This window comes from Lissotriton vulgaris, chromosome 6 (genome assembly GCF_964263255.1).
Source record: "Lissotriton vulgaris chromosome 6, aLisVul1.2, whole genome shotgun sequence".
In the NCBI taxonomy this organism is placed as follows: Eukaryota; Metazoa; Chordata; class Amphibia; order Caudata; family Salamandridae; genus Lissotriton; species Lissotriton vulgaris.
The window spans coordinates 909,152,996-909,171,640 of NC_141694.1; the positions used below are offsets into that span (position 1 = coordinate 909,152,996).

Genomic DNA, 18,645 nt, shown 5'->3' on the forward strand with positions numbered 1-18,645 from the left:
GACATTAAAACATTGTCATTTGACTGCAAAAGAGATACATGTTGTCACTTTGCTGCATGGAAAAAACTTGCTGGTTACAAGGAACAGGCAAAAGTAATAAACTACCAAACTCATGAATTTCAGTAAAGTAAGAGGAAACCTACCTGATGCTACAACAACACAATAATTGTCCTCAAATCCATTTTCTGCTTTAACCTTTTCCTTCTCCTCATGGTTTTTCTTTTCTTTGTCATCCTTCTGCTCGTTTATTAGTTTTGCTGTTATACTTGGAGTATCTATGGAAAAGAAATATAGTAGTCACTTATCTGATTCCCCTGTAACTTTCAGTCAATGTAAACAAACAGTCAAGGACCAACACTTAGGATTTCCACAGTTCAATTACATTTATACATATACAAGCTTTGCAAAAAGAAGTGATGACTAGGGGTAGCTATTCGGGAATCCGTACAACTGTTTGACAGTTATTCATATGCTCTAAAATCAATGTTTTGCCATCCACATGCTACATCTCACAAGAAAAGCACAAGTGTAAGCACAGACACTCACTCCTTATAAACCCACAGATCCCTATTCTCCATTAATCCCCTTTGGAATCTATAATTATATTCAAACCTATATTATGATGGACTGACACCCTGAGGAGTATGTTAGCCCACAACACAATAAAACTCGAAGTAAGACATGCAATATAATCATTGTGCAGTGCACAATCTAAGGTTACTCACATATTTCGCTCTCGAGTCGCTGCATGCATACAAATGGTAAGTCCTTTACAGAATGGTGCCCGACTAAGTTCTCTAATACCCTCACAGCCTATTCTGAGAGCAAGTTGCTCCATCCACCTATATCTCCCATCCCATTTCCACTCCACCAGCTCCAGTAACCTCAACTGTCTTTTCCCCACATCATATGTAAACTACATTATGGACAGCACCAAGATAAGAGATGGAGAGTGGATTAATTGCCTGAACAGAGCAAGGGACAACAAATATAGAATTTAGTAAAGTAATTAGCTTACATTTATTCCTACATTTTCGTCCTTAACATTTTGTGAACATAAGTGTCAAGTGGAAATAATCATATAGCAAATCATAGTCTAAAACTGCTTCACTAAAGTTGGTGGTAACCTTGATCGAGAAACAAGATAGTACCATACGAGGTGGCTAATTTACAAATACATATAGTAGCTTTTTTGAATGCCTGATGGAGACAAAATGTTCTGGTGGTACTAGGTTTCAAGTATGCCGCCAGAATATAGGCGGTACTGCATTGGGCTCGTTAAGTTTCCTTAGTCCCTCTTCCAGGCGAGAGCCTCCAAAAAAGGAATATTTTGCACTGTCCACATTAAACCATACAGCTTTTTTTTTAAACATGCAAACCTTGGAACACTTTCAGTATCAGAGGAAGATTTAAAAAAAAAAAAAAGATTTAGGGAGGTGCGGCCTGCAGCTAAGGAAGATGGCCGCACACTAGGAGAGCTGCGTTTGCAGTTTGCAGCAAAACACTCATAATCCGACATTATCCGGTATAGGGAGACACCTACCGCCTTGTGAAACAGCGGAGAGTCGGCGGACAGCAGTGGAGGTAGACAGGATCCCCGGACAAGTGCTCTCCCGCCGTTGATCAGCAGCCTGGGCCGCCCGTCCCGCGGAGAGAAAATGGCGAGTGCCGCTGCTGAAGGATCGTGGCCGGCAGTGAGGCCTGGGGAGCTTTTGGCAGACTGCAGCGACGCAGAACCGACACGGTGGAGGTGTGATAACGCCAGGGAAGCTGCAGCTTACTCCGAGGCTCACAGCGCACTGTAGACTGTGGACGGCGGTGCGGCCTGGGGCACTCCTGGCGATCTGAAAAGGTGGAGGGCCGGGATGGGTACGGCACGTCAGAAGTAGTAGCGCCGCTGCTGGCCCCCTGAGCAGGTCCGAGATCCTGGCGCTCGTGGCATCCGTTTGGCGCCGCAGAGAGCAGAACACAGCGGTGCTCCGGTCGGGAGCAGTGAGAGAGGTCAAAGTCAAGTGCTGCACAATTACGACAGTGGCCTGAGGGCCCTCTGCGGTAGAGACTGAGGGGACCGCTGGGATTGAGAGGCCGCCGGGGCCCGGACTTGCGTAGGTGCTCCCCATCTGGTGTGAGTGAAGTGCGGGTGGCGCTCCTCAAGTAATGGGCCCTGAAGGTGATAAATCTCGCCCAACCAAGAGCAGCGGCAGGCACCGAGAAAGAAGGGCGTGAGGCCCTGAGAACGGCGCAAAGGAGTGGGGTTGTGGCGTCTCAGCTCGTGGCGATCCAAGAAGGTTGATTACGGTGGGACAGTGGTAGGAGCTCCGCTGCTTGCCCAGCGAGTGGATCTGGGATCCTTGCGATCGCGGCTTCGCCAGGCGCCGCAAAGTGCGAACCACAGAGGGGCACCGGACAGGAGCAGTGAATACGGGCAAAGTGAAGCGCTGCACGACTAAGGCACAAGCTTGAGGGCCCGCTGCGGTGGAGACTGATGGGACAGCCAGGGTTGTGAGGCCGCCGAAGCCCAGACGATCATCAGCGCTCACCAACTGGCTCGAGTGGAGTGTGTGGGGTGCTCCCAAATGGAGGGGCCCTGAAGATAATAATTCCGGCGTTAACGAGAGCAGCGGCTGACCCTGGGGAAGGGTGCGATGCCTTGAGACCTGCGTGACGGAGCAGGGTGGTGGCGCCATAGCAAGGAAACCTTCACGCGACACATACCCTACAATTGGAGATCCCCTCCAGGGCGAGAGGGCCCAAATTGCATGCTAGACCACACAGACAGAGGGTGGGGCTCCCTAGGATGTCCAGTTGCTGTTTGAACACGGGCCCGACATGAGGCGGCCGGATCGAGCCTCCTGGGAGCCCCAAGGACAGTGTGATCGGCGGGGTAGTGTGTTAAACCAACCATTGGCCGCTTTTTCCCGCAGGAGACTCTGATAGGCCCTGCGAGGGCGCGGTCTCTTCGCCGGGTGCCCCGCGTGCCAACTGGACTGCTGAGGTATAATCCATGGTCATGGACCGCAAAAGACCGCCAGCACAAGGCCAAACAAACCACACAGATAAGTACACAGTAACCATGGGAAAGGAGGAAGGCCACCAAGGAGGGAGTCAGCAGTATGAAGTAGCAGACGACGGGCCCGACCCATCGCTCAGAGACATTATGATGGCTGTTAGACCTGGCACCATTGCTGTGGGTATCGCTTCCATTTTTGCTGTTGCCGCATGTATTTTTGCTGGTGTTAGATGCTTTGGGCACTGTGCCACTGCTGTCCAGTGCCACAGTGCAAGTGCTCCCTATTGATGTATTAATCAGTGGTTCCATGTTTTGCTATTTGGTTTATTTGTCAGACCCTAGTCTAGTGCACTGAGTGTGCCCAGGGTGTGTAAATCCAAATGCTGCTGGTGGGCCTGCAGCACTGGTTGTGCCACCCACAGAAGAAGATTTGTAAAATGTGTCTAAGGTCTGCCATTGCAGAGCCTGCATGCAGTCTGGTACTGTCATGCTGACTGGGCCAGTGCACACACTTGTCAGTCCCTAAACCTTCCCTTTTCTTCATATCAGTCACCCCTATGGTAGACCCATGGGCAGGGTGCATTGTAAGTATAAGGTAGGACAAGCCCTGATGTGTGTGGCATGTCCTAGTAGTGAATTACAGCCATTTTCATTTTTCACTATTGCAAGGTTACCTGTTCTCCATAGGCCAGAATGGGCTGTTAGAGTTATCACATTTTATAATCCTAACTGACTCAGAGAACATGGTAGAAATTCGAGTTTAGTATGCCTGAACTCAGAATGATAAAATACATCTTTTAGTGAAGTTCGTTTTAACATTCTGTGTTTGCAAATACCACTTTTAGAAAGTAGGTATTTGCTTGTCTAACTATCCAAAGCCTGCCTCTGCTAGGATTTTGTATTCCTTTGTCTGGTTTTGTGAGTGACACGGCTGGGGTATTCCAAGAGACAGGATGAGTCAGCCCAGTGGTGAATAGAGAGATCTGCATCTAGTTGGGAGGTAGGAGTTGCACCTGAACCTTGAATAGGGCTATTCCTCCCTTCCACAATGCTGATGTCTCTGCCCTGCATACTGAAAGAAGAGAAAAAGTCCTACAAACAAAGTGCTCCAGGACTGTACTTGCCTTCCACAATGCTGGCTCCACCTCCTGTGGGGCGTCTGATGTTTCTGCCCTGCACTGTGAAAGGAAAGGAGAAGTCTGGTAAACAGAGTGCTTCAGAACTGGTTTGGACTGGGCAAAGGCCCCTCTCCCCGCAGAGAACGAAGGATTTCGGGGATAAATATTGGGACCCTGATCCCATGAAATTAGATCACTTTGTGTGAGAAGTTGGCCTGATATGCAGTGCTCACTATTCTAGTGAACACTATGTATCAGTCCAGACAACCCTTATTGATGATTGGTTGTAAGTCAACCTTATAGACCAGCTATCCTAGTAGCGTGGATACGAGCAGTCTAAGGCTAAAGACTCGAGAGGGCGTGTTAAGCCAGCTGTTATACCATCACATATACCCCTTGAACACCAAGTGAAAGGACACCACACAAGTGTTATGAAAATAAACAGTTTATTTATTAGAATCACAACAGCCCTGTACTCTTTATGAGGACAGGGTACTAAGCACAACACAAAACTCTTACGAAAATACTTAAGTTAGCACAGTATATACAAATGCCCGAGGGGCACGGAAAACCATATACTCTGAAAGTGGAATGCGGGATTACTAGCAGGTAAGTACAGTACTAATAGGCTTTGGAATCGCTAGGACTTGACTATAGAATCTTTAGATTACTTCTAGGAGGCCCAGGGGACTCGGGTGCAGTGTGTGCACTCTCACGCGTGATGCGGGACAAAGTCTATGATAGCTAGTAAAAACAAAGTTAGTGTTCTCGGGCGAACCCGACCTGGTAGGAGGAAAACGAAAGTGGATTCTGACCTATGGATAGTGAGGCTATGCTGGGGCACCGAAATGCCGAAGTTACCTAGCCCAGGGGCTGCAGCTGCATAGGTCTCAAAAGACGTTGGGAATCCTCGTAGACGGACCAGGAGCCTGAAGAAAGAAGTTGCTGGCAGGCGACCAGTGAAGAGAGTTAGAGTTGATCCAAGCCTGGATCGAAGATGGATGACACCTGAAAGCAGAGGGGACCAAGTTCGTGACTACTAGCCAGTAGTCAGGTGGCACCAGGAGGGCACCGGATGGTAGTCACCTCGACTAGGTGAGTGGGTGACGCTAGGCTCTGCAGATCTCACGGACCAGGAGGCGTTGTCGGCGACCAGGATGGAGGAGCGAGCTGTCCCACGATGGATGAAGCTGTCGGCGTCGCTGGACCCAGGATTGGGCAACAAAGCCTTGGCTAATTCAAGCCCACGCCGTGGACCTAAAATGGCGTCTTGAGTGGACCAGGAGGGTCCGGGGTGCTCCTCTTTTGGAAGGGAGCAAGGGCCAGTCTGGAGCAACCAGACCAGCAGCGGTGATGTCGTCGGGCGTCGTTCAGAAGGCCACAAGCCAGCGGGCTAGTAGCCAAACAACGCGGTGTGCAGCAAAAAGCAGAAGGGCCCCACGCAGATCGTGGAGATGCTGGGAGGCTGTACTTCGGTGCTGGAGCTGCTCAGGGTCGGGGCTTCTCGGACCCCAAAGCACTCACCAGAGGATCCCTCGGCGGTCGTGCTGGAAAGAAGTCGTGCAGTCTTGAAGATGGCCGGTCCCTCGAGGTCTCATCGCACCCACGGTTCTCAGCTTTGCTGTAGAGGTGAGTAGAGGTCAGAGGTGCCAGGGAAGCCGGTTCTCGTCGAGCTGAGCAGTCGGATTCTGGAGGAAGGACTTGCAGCAGACCGCAGTGTTCTTAAGTTGGTGCCTGCGGATGCAGGGTGACTACTCCTTAGTCACAAGGGAGAATCTTGAAGAAGAAATCTTGAAGTCCTTTCGAAGAAAGTCGTGTCTTGATTCCAAAGATGATCTAATATGGAAGGGGGCCCGCTCCTAACTTTATACTAGGAAAAGGGGCTGACCCGGTGACTAGGTCCTGCCTATGGGTGGGGCTAGGAGGGGGGTGGTTACACCCCTCTCCCATGCCGGACTTTCCCCAGGCCAGGGGCTGGTGTGCCCCTGGAACTGGTTCTAGCCGGCAGATGCGTAGTGAGCACCGGGGTGCCACTCAGCAGTCACCTTCCTGTAAAGCCCTGCCTACCCAGGATACACAAAACCCTGTCTGGGATGGTGCTAGCACCGCCCCTGACAGGAAACCCTTTGTCCAAGCTCTCCTTGCTGGAAGGACTCCCAGCAGCAGGAGGTCAGACTCGTGTCTGTGGTGGCAGCATCCATTTTGTGGAGCTGAGGCTTCAGTTAACTTTAACCGGGGTTCACAGTTACATACATGTCGTGTCCCTCTAGAAGGGTGGAATGCTAACCCCGTCGCCAGAATTGGCGAGGGGTTAGTATTCCAATTCGTATGACCCCTTACTCGACATGTTTTGATAAAGCAATACCAAAGATAGCATTTAACCGCGAGGATTATAATGCACTTAAGAGTATATGGTATGCGTTATCATGGAACAGCTATTAGGACTTGGTTCCGCAAGCTGCAAACGGGCCCAGCTCATGCCAGAGCACCATTTCACACGATTCCAAGCACTCTGCCTTCAGGATTGTCAAGGCCTGCCATAGGAGTGACTGATAGGAATCTGTGTGTCCATTTTTAGGGTTAGATATAGGTATACTATATCTACAGCAAAGGGTGATTACACGACTTTGCCCCAGCTGTCATGCAGCCAGTTGTGTCAGATTTAGGAGGCCAGCCAGGGGTGGCATAATACATGCTTCAGCCCCTGGTAGGCCCTGGGTACACCTATGCCCTGAGTTACAGGGTCTGATAAGGTGGCCCAGTACCAATTGGTAAATGCACCTAGGGTACATGTCGTAATTTAGAGAGAGAACAGCCAGGCTGTGGGTCTGATTGGTAGGCCCACAGCCAGAGAAAGTCGTAAACCAGTGAAACAAAAGCAAAAAATCTGGGTGATCATAGGATTGCCGACCCTACTCTCCTACACTTTGGACTACAAGAAAAAACCTTTACTGAGGAGAGGAACCTGAAGAAACTGAGGAGAGACTATTCCCAAGCTGAAGTGCTGCTTGGGGGATTGGCCTGCAGTGGTTGCCTTACTGCCAAAGGAAGGAGAAAGGAACTTTGTGTACTTTACTTTCAACTTGTGAAGGATCTCCAAGGGCTTGAAAAAGAGCTTGCCTCCTGCTGAAGTCTCAGGGACAACAGACTTCAAACCCCAGCTCCCCAGAGTTCTTTTGGAAGTGCCTGCTGCTGTTTTGGACCTTCTGAGGAACTGCGTGTCGCAAGGAACTGGAAGCGCGACTGATTGAAGAAGAAGCGTGTCGCTGTGCCTGCTGTCGCAACTCCGAAGGAGGGTGTCGCCGCTGGAACGGACGCATTGCACCGCATCGAGAGAAGCGCCTCGTAGCGAAGAGGAAGCGTGTCGCCGTCGCTGCTGAGGCCGTCGCAACTCCGAAGGAAGGTGTCACCGCTGTAGCATTGCACCGCATCAAGAGAAGAGTCTTGCAACGAGGTCAGAGCGTATCGCCGTCGCTGTGCCTGCCGTCGCAACTCAGAAGGAGGGTGTCGCCGCTGGAACTGTCGCACTGCACCGAATCTGAGAAAAGCGCCTCACATCCCCGAGAAGAGCGCCGCCGTCGTAGCTGCTGCCGACGCAGCGTGGATGTCGCCGCTGTAGTTGTCGCATTGCGCGGAAGCTTCATGCATCCTGGAAGAAGAGTGTCGCAATTGGAGCTGTTGCCGTCGCATCGCTGAACAAGAGTTTAACCGCTGCAGTCCACGCATCGTACCGAAAACTTCTCGTGTCACCGGAGAAGTGGGCCGCATCTGGAAGAACTTCAAGTCTTTATTTCTTTGTACTTGAACTTTGCCGCATTTCCCTCGCTGCGACATTGCTTGTCGTGGAAGCGCATCGCAACCTAAGGTACATGGACGCAAAGTGTTGTATCTTAAGAACTGAACTTAACTAAGCTAAATCTACCATCTTAAAGTAACAGTATAAATAAAGTATACTTATTTTTTATATAAAAACCCTGTGGGGTGTCCATTTGTATTGTTGTCACTGGGTTACTGTATGTGGTCACAAATGCTTTACACACTGCCTCTGAGATAAGACTGTCTGCTCGTGCCAAGCTACCAAGGGGGTGAGCAGGGTTTATTTAGGAGTGTAATCCCCTTAACCTGACTAGAGGCAAGGGTCCCTATTTGTCACAAGTACCTACCTGTGCCAACTAGAGACCCCCAAATCTAACAATAGCCATAAAGGAGATGCGTGGCACCATGGAACCTAAGCTGGACTCGGTAACAGAAGAGGTCAATCTGCTTCGCGCAGACTTCAGGAAAATGTCAGACAAGGTGGCAGAAAGCTGAATTGGGATCCTCCAATCCAAAATGAAAAGACTCGAGGAGCAAGTAACCGCACTTATGAAAAATCAAACTGACATCGTCGCCCGCCTGGAAGATCAGGAAGGCCGGGCGCGGCGCAAATATATCCGCATCGTGGGAGTCCCGAAGGGCATGGAAGGGACGTCCACAGACTGGTTCGTGGAGGATCTTATACTCAAACACCTCAAGCCGAAGCGCCTATCAAATTTCTTCTCGGTGGAGAGGGCTCATCACGCGTTGGGGGAGGCCCAAGCATGGGGCCCCTCCACACACCATCATCGCCCGGATCCTGAACTACAGGGATTGGGATGCCATCCTGCAGGCATCGCGGGTGTCCTGGGACCTACAACTGGAGAACGCCCGATTCGATTCTTTTCAGACTTTCGCTAAATCTTCAGCGCCAGCGCAGAACTTTCGAAGGAGTCAAGAGAGCCCTCAGAGAACAAGGAGTCAAGTACATGATGCTGTACCCAGCGCGACTCAAAATTCTGGAAGGCGGAAAAGCGTACTTCTTTGACTCACCGGCAAAGGCAAACAACTGGATGGAGGGCTGGCGGACTGTGTGCAGACAGGGTGGTTCGCGACGATCGGCCCACAGCCATACAGGCCATGATGCTCCAAATATGGACAGATCACCACAGGAGAATCAAGAGAGCGAGCAGACAACACTTAAGTGAATATGGTGGTAGTGGTTGTTTGCGGTGATTCCTGTCCATGAGGATGGGGGGCAGGGGGTGGGGGGCATGCTTCCTGGGACCTTGAGTCTCGATGGGAGTTGGGCAAGATGCTCCAAGACTGTGGCCTACTCCGATGTTGTAAGTTTTGGGTTTCATTGTTACTAGTTGTAACTAAGCGAGGGCCTTAGCATTGGCCAACGGGACAAGGGGGGGGCGGTGAGGTGGGGTAGGGTTCTTCTATACGATCTATCCACTGGGTGAGCACTCTGGTAGCAATGTATGTCTCATTCTGCCGACCGCAGGCTTATGTTCCCTCTGTCAGTTGATTTGGGGATGATAGGGCGACAGGCATCTGCGAGTTTGGAAGGTGGGTGGTTGGGGGCCAACTTAGCAGGGAGGACGGGAGTAGGGGTGAGGGCTGGGGAGGGGGGGGGGACTGGTTCTAAGGGAAGTTTATGTTTGGCTCATGGTGATTCTAATCCAGATGGTTGGCTGTCTGGTCTTAAAGATATGCAGTGGGACATGAAGGATCCGAGGAAGTGCAGGCCCCTTACATGAATGGGTGAACAGGCACAAATAAAGATATGGACGTGGAACGTTAATGGACTGGGCAACAAAATTAAGCAAACACTAATGCTGCAACACGTGAAACGGGACTCCCCTGACATACTTCTACAGGGGACACATTTACGTGATAACAGATGTATGGCCCTTGACGGTTTTGGCTACAAGATGGTGGCCAATTCTGGGTTCACATCTGGCTCTAGGGGAGTGGGGATCTTATTTCATAATACCCTGCCGATGGTAATTACAGGCACATGGACAGAGGACTCGGGGTGTATGACGGCCGTGGCGGCCAGATGAGAGGGGCGAAGGATAGTTATGAGCTAGTCTTACATCCCACCTGGCCTGCATGCCCAAACGTATACAAAACTGGGAACCCTCTTGGCGGACCTTCCTCGAATTATCGTACTGGTGGGGGGGAACACCAATGCGGTCATGGATGCTGACTCAGATCATTTAAGTGAGAGGCAGGGTAACAGGGGGAATTTGGCTTGCAGGGCTTTGTTACAGCAATGGGTCTTAGTGACCTATGGCACATACATCACCCCTTCCATAGGCACTACACTTTATACTCAGCTAGACATGTGTCCTTCTCAAGGTTAAATCACCTTTTCACATGGGTAGACCAGCCGGGCGATTTCGCAGGACCCTGTATTGTGGCCGGGGAATCTCCGATCATTCCCCGGTCAGCGTCATCCTTAAGGGTGTGGTTACCACCAGGGCGGCCTTCCCTAGGATAGACCCATGGCGCATCAAGGGCGACTCTATAAGCGATAAGCTAAGGGAGGGCTCCCAACAATATTTTGCTGAGAATCGGGGCTCGGTCGACTCCCAAATAACCTTGTGGGAAGCCTTTAAGAAGGTCCTGAGAGGTCAGGCCCAAGCACTGATTGGCGCCCAGAAAAAGGAAGGGTCAATGCAGATCAAGCAGTTGTAAAAAGAAATTGAGTCCCTGCAGCAGGGCGATGGTGGGACGTCCTCGCTAGACCACAGCCATGAATTAGCCCTCAAACTACTCCCTTGCCACGCAACATCAGATATACGAAGCGGGGGACAAAAGCATGAAACTATTGGTGTGGCTCAAACGCCGGGATAGGGAGCGATTCTGGGTGACCGAGGTAAGGGATGAGACGGGGTCCCAGGCATCCACATGTACGGATATAGCAGAGGCCTTTGCATCATATTAGGAGAAGGTCTACACCCCGGTATGCACCAGAACAGAGCAGGATTGTGCTGAGTTCCTATGGGGCTTTGCTCTGCCCACACTGTCCCAGGACAGGAACAAACAGACCGCCTACAGGCGGAATTCACAGGATTGGAACTTGGGGAAGCCCTGAATTCTCTTCAGACCGGTAAGGTACAGGGGCCTAATGGACGCCCAGTGGAAATATACAAGAGGCAGGCGAATGTTGTCTTTGACCCTCTAAGACAGATGTTCCTCGAAGCACAAAAGGTGGGAAAGCTCCCGCCTGATCAGCGGGAGGCAACGATTGTGGTAATTCAAAAGGCTGGAAAACTGGCTGACCAATGCTTATCCTATCGGCCCATCTTGCTTCTCAACGTGGAGGCCAAGGTCTTGGCCAAAACCTTGGCGACGAGACTGCTCTCTGTTCTACCGGACGTGATATACGTCAATCAGTAACAATTCATGCCACACAGGACGACTCGACACAACCTATGACAGCTTTACGGGGTCCTTTATATGACGGAAGACGCGGGAAGCACCCAAACAGCACTGATGGCTCTGGACGCCTCAATGGCCTTTGACTGCATCGAATGGCCTTATTTGTTTATGGTTCTTCAGCGACTGGGCTTTGGTCCGGTATTTTGTTGCTGGGTATGCCTGTTGTACGAACAGCCAATAGCGAGGGTGAGAGTTAAAGGAGCGATGTCTCGAGTATTTCCCCTGCGCATGGGTACCAGGCAGGGGTGCCCCTTGTCCCCCCCTCCTCTTTGCCGTGGCCCTTGAGCCGCTGACTCACCGTATTCGGAGGGATAGGTCTTTCTGGGGCATGGCCATTAATGATGAGTGGGAGGAGCGTATATCTTTATACGCGGACATTGTACTTTACATGGCGAGACCCTACCACTCAATAGCGCAGGCGCTCCATCTCTTTGAACTGTTTGACAGCTATTCAGGCTACACGATCAACTGGGCCAAATCATTGATTTACCCTCTTTCGGGCCCTCCCCCACGGATTCCGACAAGGCGTCCTGCCTCGGTCGCGATTGATGGGTTCAAATACTTGGGGGTTTACATCACCAGAGATAGTGCGGAGTTCTTCGCCAAAAATCTCGAGCCCCACTTGGTACGACTGGGATTCGACGTGAATCACTGGAGGTCCCTGCCTCTCTCCCTTATTGGACGTGCTGCGTTGTTCAAGATACTGGCACTGCCGCGACTGCTATATATCCTACAAAACACACCATACCCGGTCCCTGGCGGGGTGTTCAGGCGCATATCCCAGACACTGAGGACACTGCTTTGGGAAGGTGGTAACCTGAGGATAGCGTTGCGGAAGCTCACAAGGGGGGTGTATGACGGGGGCTGGCCTTCCCAGACGTCCAACGGTATTACTGGGCTTCCCAGCTACAGGTGGCAAACGACTGGGGGTACGCTGCGGGTTCGAAACCAGCTTGTAGAGTAGATAGGTTCATCATGCCGGGAGGCAACTGCGAACCACTTCTATACACACGGAGACAGCGCAGGGATCTACCTTCGCACACAGGGGTCGTGCTTCAGTGCTGGAGGGACGCCAATAAATTTCATGGGTGGGTGGGCTCCCGGACGAGTAGGACCCCACTCTGGCTTGGAGATCAACTGTGAGAAGGTGCCATCTTTCTTGCCTTGGTATGCCCCCACTTTTTTCTGAACTGCTGATGTGCTTTGACTGAGTGTTTCCTGGGTTCCTGCCAACCAGGTATCCAGGGCCTGTGTTCCTTCCCTAAAACTGTGCTGAAACTAAAAACCCAATTGGCATCTCTGGCCACCTGTCAGCCCCTAGTAAATGGTACCCTAGGTACCCAGGGAATGGTGACCAGAGAAGACTCCTGAGGGCTGCAGCACTTATTGTGCCACCCTCAGGGGTTCTGTACCCTGGCGCCCACACACTGCCTTTGCAGGCTGAGTGCCTAAGTACAGAACCAAACCAAGAGTCGTGTGTGTGCCATGACCACAGAACCCACTGCCCTAGTATACTTCAGTCACCCCTCTAGCTGGGTGCCCTATGCCAGAGGTATGGGCACAGGTGCATGAGCCCTGTGCCCCTAGAGTGCCCAGGGCCATTCCTGGGCACTGTAAGTGCAGTGATGCCATTAAGAGTATATGGTGCTGGGAGGTTGTCTTTACGAACTCCACAGCACCATAATGGCTACACTGAAGACTGACAAGTTTGGTACCAAACTTCTCAGCACATTAAACCCGCACGGATGCCAGTGTGGGATTTAATGTACAATGTACCAGAGGGCATCTTAGAGATACCCTCTGAAAACGTAACCTACAATCCACGTCTGGGCTGAGTGGCTGAAGAGGTTGCCACACAGCAGACATGTTGCTGGACACCTGGGTGGAGAGCCCCCGCTCTCTTGGGCCTGTAACAATGCACATCCTGGGCGAGGTGCTAGGTGTCCTCCCCCAGGATGGGCCGGGGGAAGCTTCAAAGGCTTCCCCCTGCCCATGGACCATGGTCCAGACCATTTGCTGTGCCCAGCAACTGGCCCCCACCAATCCTAACCCCCCTCTGGCGGGAAGACTGGCGGGAAAAACTACGTCAGGAAGGGGGGGTGCCAGCCTGTGCCAACCCCACCCCTCAGGTGGGGGACACGAGGTGAAGCAGGACCCCGGGCGCCGGCCATCTTGTAGATGGGGAGCCCTGCCCAATCCCAGCTAGGCTCCTGCCCCGCCTCCCACAGGAGAGGGGCAGCCCAGGGGGTGTACTCACCCCAGGACAAGGACCCATTGGTCCCTGTCCTTGCCCTACCTGTAACGCCCCTAAATTCAGTATTCAGGGGCTCCCTGAACCTTCCTTCCCCAGATCCCGATATGAAAAGAAGAAAGAAGATCAAGAAGAAGAAGACCCGCCGTGCAGCTGCTAACAACAGGACGACAACAACTGACTTGGCCCCAGCCCTACCGGCCTGTCGATCCTGGAACCTGCTCCTGCCTAATCCTGGTGACTTCTGCAAACAGCAACCTTGGGACACCCAGAGGACCTGCCTGCCTTGAACCTCTTAAAGACTGGGACTCCCATCAGCAGAGGCTCTGCTGCAACAACCCACCTGGTGCCAACCAGGAAGCTCCGGACCAGCCCACTCTGCCACCGCCGGGCCGGGCCCAACCGAACCAAGTACACGAGGACGTCCCCCCAGCGACTGAGACCCAAAGTCCAGTGCCCAAAGACCCTGCTCGACGAACCAGCCGACGCCTGCAGACTCAAAACCAGGGACCACCCCAACCGCGACCAGCCACGGGTAAGTTTTCTCGACACCCAAAGACACCCCTGCACCCGGCGCCCTACAGCCCCCTGTGCCTCCCTTTGGGGTACCTACCTTTGCTCCAAGATCCCAACTTAACTCTCGAAGTGCTGGTCGCCCCTGGACAGTCTCCGTCCCCGAGCCTGCAGCCTTTGTTCCTTTTTTACCTTTCCCATTGGATAACATTGAGCGCCCAACGGCTCAAGAGCACCCTGCACCCAGCCACTCGAGTGCCGCTGGCTGTGCCACCTTTGTCCTAACCTACTTCCCCCCTTGCCCTGAGCAGTTGACCAGGAGCCCAGCTCGCACAGCCGCGTGGCCTGCTAGCCGGTAGCAACCAACCAAAGGCCCCTTTTCCCCCATTGGATATCATTGGGCCTACCTACCTCTGCACCCGGCCGGCCCTGCGCTGCTGGGGCGGAACAGACTGTACTTACCTGACCCTGGTGGACCCCTGAGTCTATACCCGGAACCTTAACTTCACCAGCCAAGTACTCACCTGGAAACCGGTAACTCACTTACCTACCATTGGATAACATTGACCCATTTTGACTCGAAAATTTTCTAAGTGTGAAGTTTTGAAAACTGCAAATATTCACATAAAATCAGCCGAAGTCCGAATTGCGAAGTACTCACCTGCAAGTAGGCGAGAAGTCAGTACTGTACCTTGCAGCCCAGTACTGAACCGCAAAAGTAATCCTTACCAGGTTTACTAGTAATCTGTATTTTCTCCATAGGAACCCACTGTCTGCTTTTCTATGAAATTTCTTCGAAGTGTCTACTTTTGAAAACTTGAAATATTCTTTAAAAATCATACAAAATACTGAAACGCAATTACCTACCTGTTTTAAGTTCAGACCCCAGTGCTGGCCCTAGAAGCCCAGTACTGGATTACAAAAGTAACGCGGTCATACGTTACCTACAACCTGAGTTTTCTCCCATTGAATAACATTGCCAGATTGTCATTGAAAAGTTATTAAGTGTGGACTTTTAAAACAGCTTTATATTCACCACCGTAACTAAAACGTTTTTGCTAATCTGGTTTCAGCTAAGACCCCAGGACTGAATCTAGGATCAAGTCCTGGAACTACTAAAGTAATCTGTACTGTAATCAACTGTACTTTTAAGGTAACAATCCATTGAGCTCAATGCTAAAGTGTGCCTAGACTGGAGTTGCCTTCAGCAACTCCTGTACCTATTGTGTTCACCAACGTTATTGGTTCCTTGCAAAGTAATTACATGAGAGTTCTCATATCTAGCAAAGTATATTTTTATGCCTGTTGGTTCTAAAAATAAAACAACCATATCTTTGGATATAAAAACCATTAGCCTGGAGTTCAGTCTTTGAGTGTGTGAAATCCTTTGCTGACTGAGTGTGTAAAACAAATGCTTTGCACTGCCCTCTGGTACTGCCCTACTGCTCGACCAAGCTACCACTATTGAGAGTAAGGTCAGTCCTGACTTTAACCTCTGTTATACCTTTGGGGTTTGTGGACTCTATACACACACTGTACTTCATTATTGTCCAGTATATATAGAGCCACTTTCTCACACTTGTAGATCAGCGGTCGGATACAAACTTGCATTTGTTGGACTACTTGGTTACCATCTGATCACACAACAGAACCCATAAATTGCTGTTAGAACTCTAAAATTGGTATTTTCCAAAAATACTAAAAGTCTGGTAGGGCCTTCCTTAAGTCCTATTAGAATTTTTGAAAAATAAAAGTCACTATAAAGCTAGGGTAGAGGGTTAGAACTGTCATGTTAGAATGTCTCAAAAGAACCCAGCTGTTAATGAAGATAATGTGGACCTGGTAGAGGAACTCTACCTCACATCTTACTTGCACTTGGACTTCAAAGAATTGAGGGTCCTGTGAAAAGTAAAAAAAATAGTTGTAGGTCTGCATCCAACCAAACAAGGGCTCCAGGAGCTCCTGGATGAGTATGCCAAGGACCACCCCTCTGAGCAGGGTGACACCCAGCCAGAGGAAGAAGAGGTGGAAGAGGATGAGGATAATGGTACCCCCACCATCCCTAGGGAGGAAAGGGTCTCTGTACCCTTAACTCCAAGAATCAACCTCTGGGAGCCTGAGAACAACACAGGTGGATGGGCCCCAAAGAACACATTGGGGAGAGCCCCAATGAAGAGGACAACTTCTTAGCAAAGTTGGGCAAGAGATTAGACCTAGAGACCAGGCTCCTGGCTCTAGAAAAAGAGGAAGGGAAAGAGATGGGCTTAGCCCCCATCGCTGGCGACAGAAATACCAATAATAAGGATAAAGAGCAATCTTATGATTCTAAAATCCCCAAAGGGATCGTCCCTAAATTTGAGGAAGGTGATGATATCACCAAGTGGTTCACAGCCTTTGAGAGGGCTTGTGATATCAGAAGATTAAAGAAACCTCTCTGGGGGGGTACTCCTGTGGGAACTGTTCTCTGGTAACTGCAGAGACAGGCTTCTGACCCTCTCTGGGCCAGATGCAGGGTCTTATGACCTCATGAAGAAAACTCTGATTGAGGGATTTGGACTCACCACTGAGGAGTACAGAATTAGGTTCAAGGGGGCTCACAAAACCCAGACACAATCCTGGAAAGATTTTGTAGACTACTCAGTAAAGACACTGGATGGTTGGTTAACTGGACACAATGTGCATGATTTTACTGGACTTTATAATTTGTTTATGAAGGAACACATTTTGAGTAATTGCACAAATGAAAAGTTGCATCAGTATTTGGTAGTCCTAGGTCTAATTTCTCCCCAAGAATTGGGAAAGAAGGCAAACCACTGGGTCAAGACTAGGGTGACAAGGACAGCCACTGGGAGTGACCAAAAGAAGGTGGTCACAAAACCTCCCCAGGGGAAAGGTGGTGAGAATCCCCCAGATAAAAAGTCTGAGCCTTCCAAAGGGCCCCACAAACCTGTACAGGTGGGTGGGTCCTAAACTACTCCCTATGTGCCTTAGCCCTATAGGGGTAGAGACTTTGATCCTAACAAGGCCTATTGGAACAACTGTAAAAAGTTGGGACATTTAACTGTAGACAGAAACTGCCCCTACAATAAAGCCCCTAAGGCACCCAATAGCAAATCTGGGAATACAATCAAGCTAGTCTAGTCTCCTTGGGGGGAATTGAGGTTGCCAATGTAGCTGGTTGGCCACCCATCTGTAACAAGTATCTGCAATACCCCTCCATTAAGGGAACTAGAGTAGAAGCCCTGAGGGATACAGGTGCCAGCATCACTATGGTAAAGGAAAAGCTGGTTTCCCCAGAGCAATACCTGGTTGGGAAAACGTACCCAGTCACCAATGCAGACAGCATTACCACCCAACGCCCTCTCGCTATGGTGACATTAGGGTGGGGGGAGGTTACTGGCCTGAAACTGGTAGTGGTCTCTCCATAATTGCCAGCTGATTGTCTGCTTGGAAATGACCTGGAAACCTCAGCCTGGGCTGAGGTTGAGCAAGCAACCCATGCAGCCATGCTGGGTATCCCTAGACTGGGTTGTGTGCAAACCAGAGCACAGAGCAAAAAGAAGGGTGAACAAGTAGGTTTGGAGCCTGAAAGTATGGACCAACCAACCAAGAGAAAAAACAAGGAGACTGGGGAACCAGCTTCTACACAGCCAACCTCTCAGGACCCCTCTCCTCAGGGAGAGGACTTGGAAACCCTAGAGGGAACTGAGCCCATGGAGCTTGAGCCTTACCAGGCTGGACTCCTGGGCCCAGGGGGACCCACTAGGTTAGAGCTGTGCCAGGGTCAGCAAGACTGCCCCACTCTTGAAAGCCTGAGGCAGCAAGCTGCTGCAGAAGCAAAGGGAGATGTCAGTGGTACCCACAGAGCTTATTGGGAAGATGGATTACTGTATGCTGAGGCAAGAAACCCCAATCTTGGAGCTACCAGGAGGGTGGTAGTGCCACAGAAGTACAGGGAGTTCCTCCTAACTTTAGCTCATGACGCACAAGTTACTTACCTTCGGTAACGACATATCTGTAAGAAACAGTAGTTAGTATTAGATTCCTTACCTTAGAATATCCCCAGGCGTCAGACTGGATCCGGAAAACTTTGCGTAGCAGTACCCCTGCGCGTCGGTAGGCGTCGTCTGCGGCTCCGCGTCCGTCGTCGGTGTCGTTGGCGCAGGGATGACGTCGGAGTACTTAGACGCTGCCCTCGCGCGCTGACGTCAGTTCTTATACACAGCTTTTCTGCGCCAGAAACGCAGAGCCATGATAAAAACCAACACTGGTGCCATGAAAACTAGGGCCCTGAGGGGATGACATTAACCCTAGATATCGGTTCGCAGAACGGGGAGGATGGGTGGGGAGGTAAGGAATCTAATACTAACAACTGTTTCTTACAGATATATCGTTACCGAAGGTAAGTAACTTGTGCATCTGAAAGAAACAGGCTAGTATTAGATTCCTTACCTTAGAATAGATACCCCAGCAATACCAACCCCGGTGGTGGGTCTGCGAAC

The 18,645-nt window shown here is 50.8% G+C and overlaps 1 protein-coding gene across 6 annotated transcripts in view; it reads right to left on the reverse strand.

Moving 5' to 3' along the window:
* BIRC6 (baculoviral IAP repeat containing 6) overlaps positions 1-18,645 on the reverse strand; it is a 2,386,688-nt gene that overhangs the window by 604,700 nt on the left and 1,763,343 nt on the right. For all 6 annotated transcript variants that reach the window (XM_086926902.1, XM_086926900.1, XM_086926901.1 and 3 more), the window contains one exon: positions 144-275. In XM_086926902.1, the coding sequence (XP_086783028.1) occupies positions 144-275 (132 nt within the window). The remainder of the gene's footprint in view (positions 1-143; positions 276-18,645) is intronic.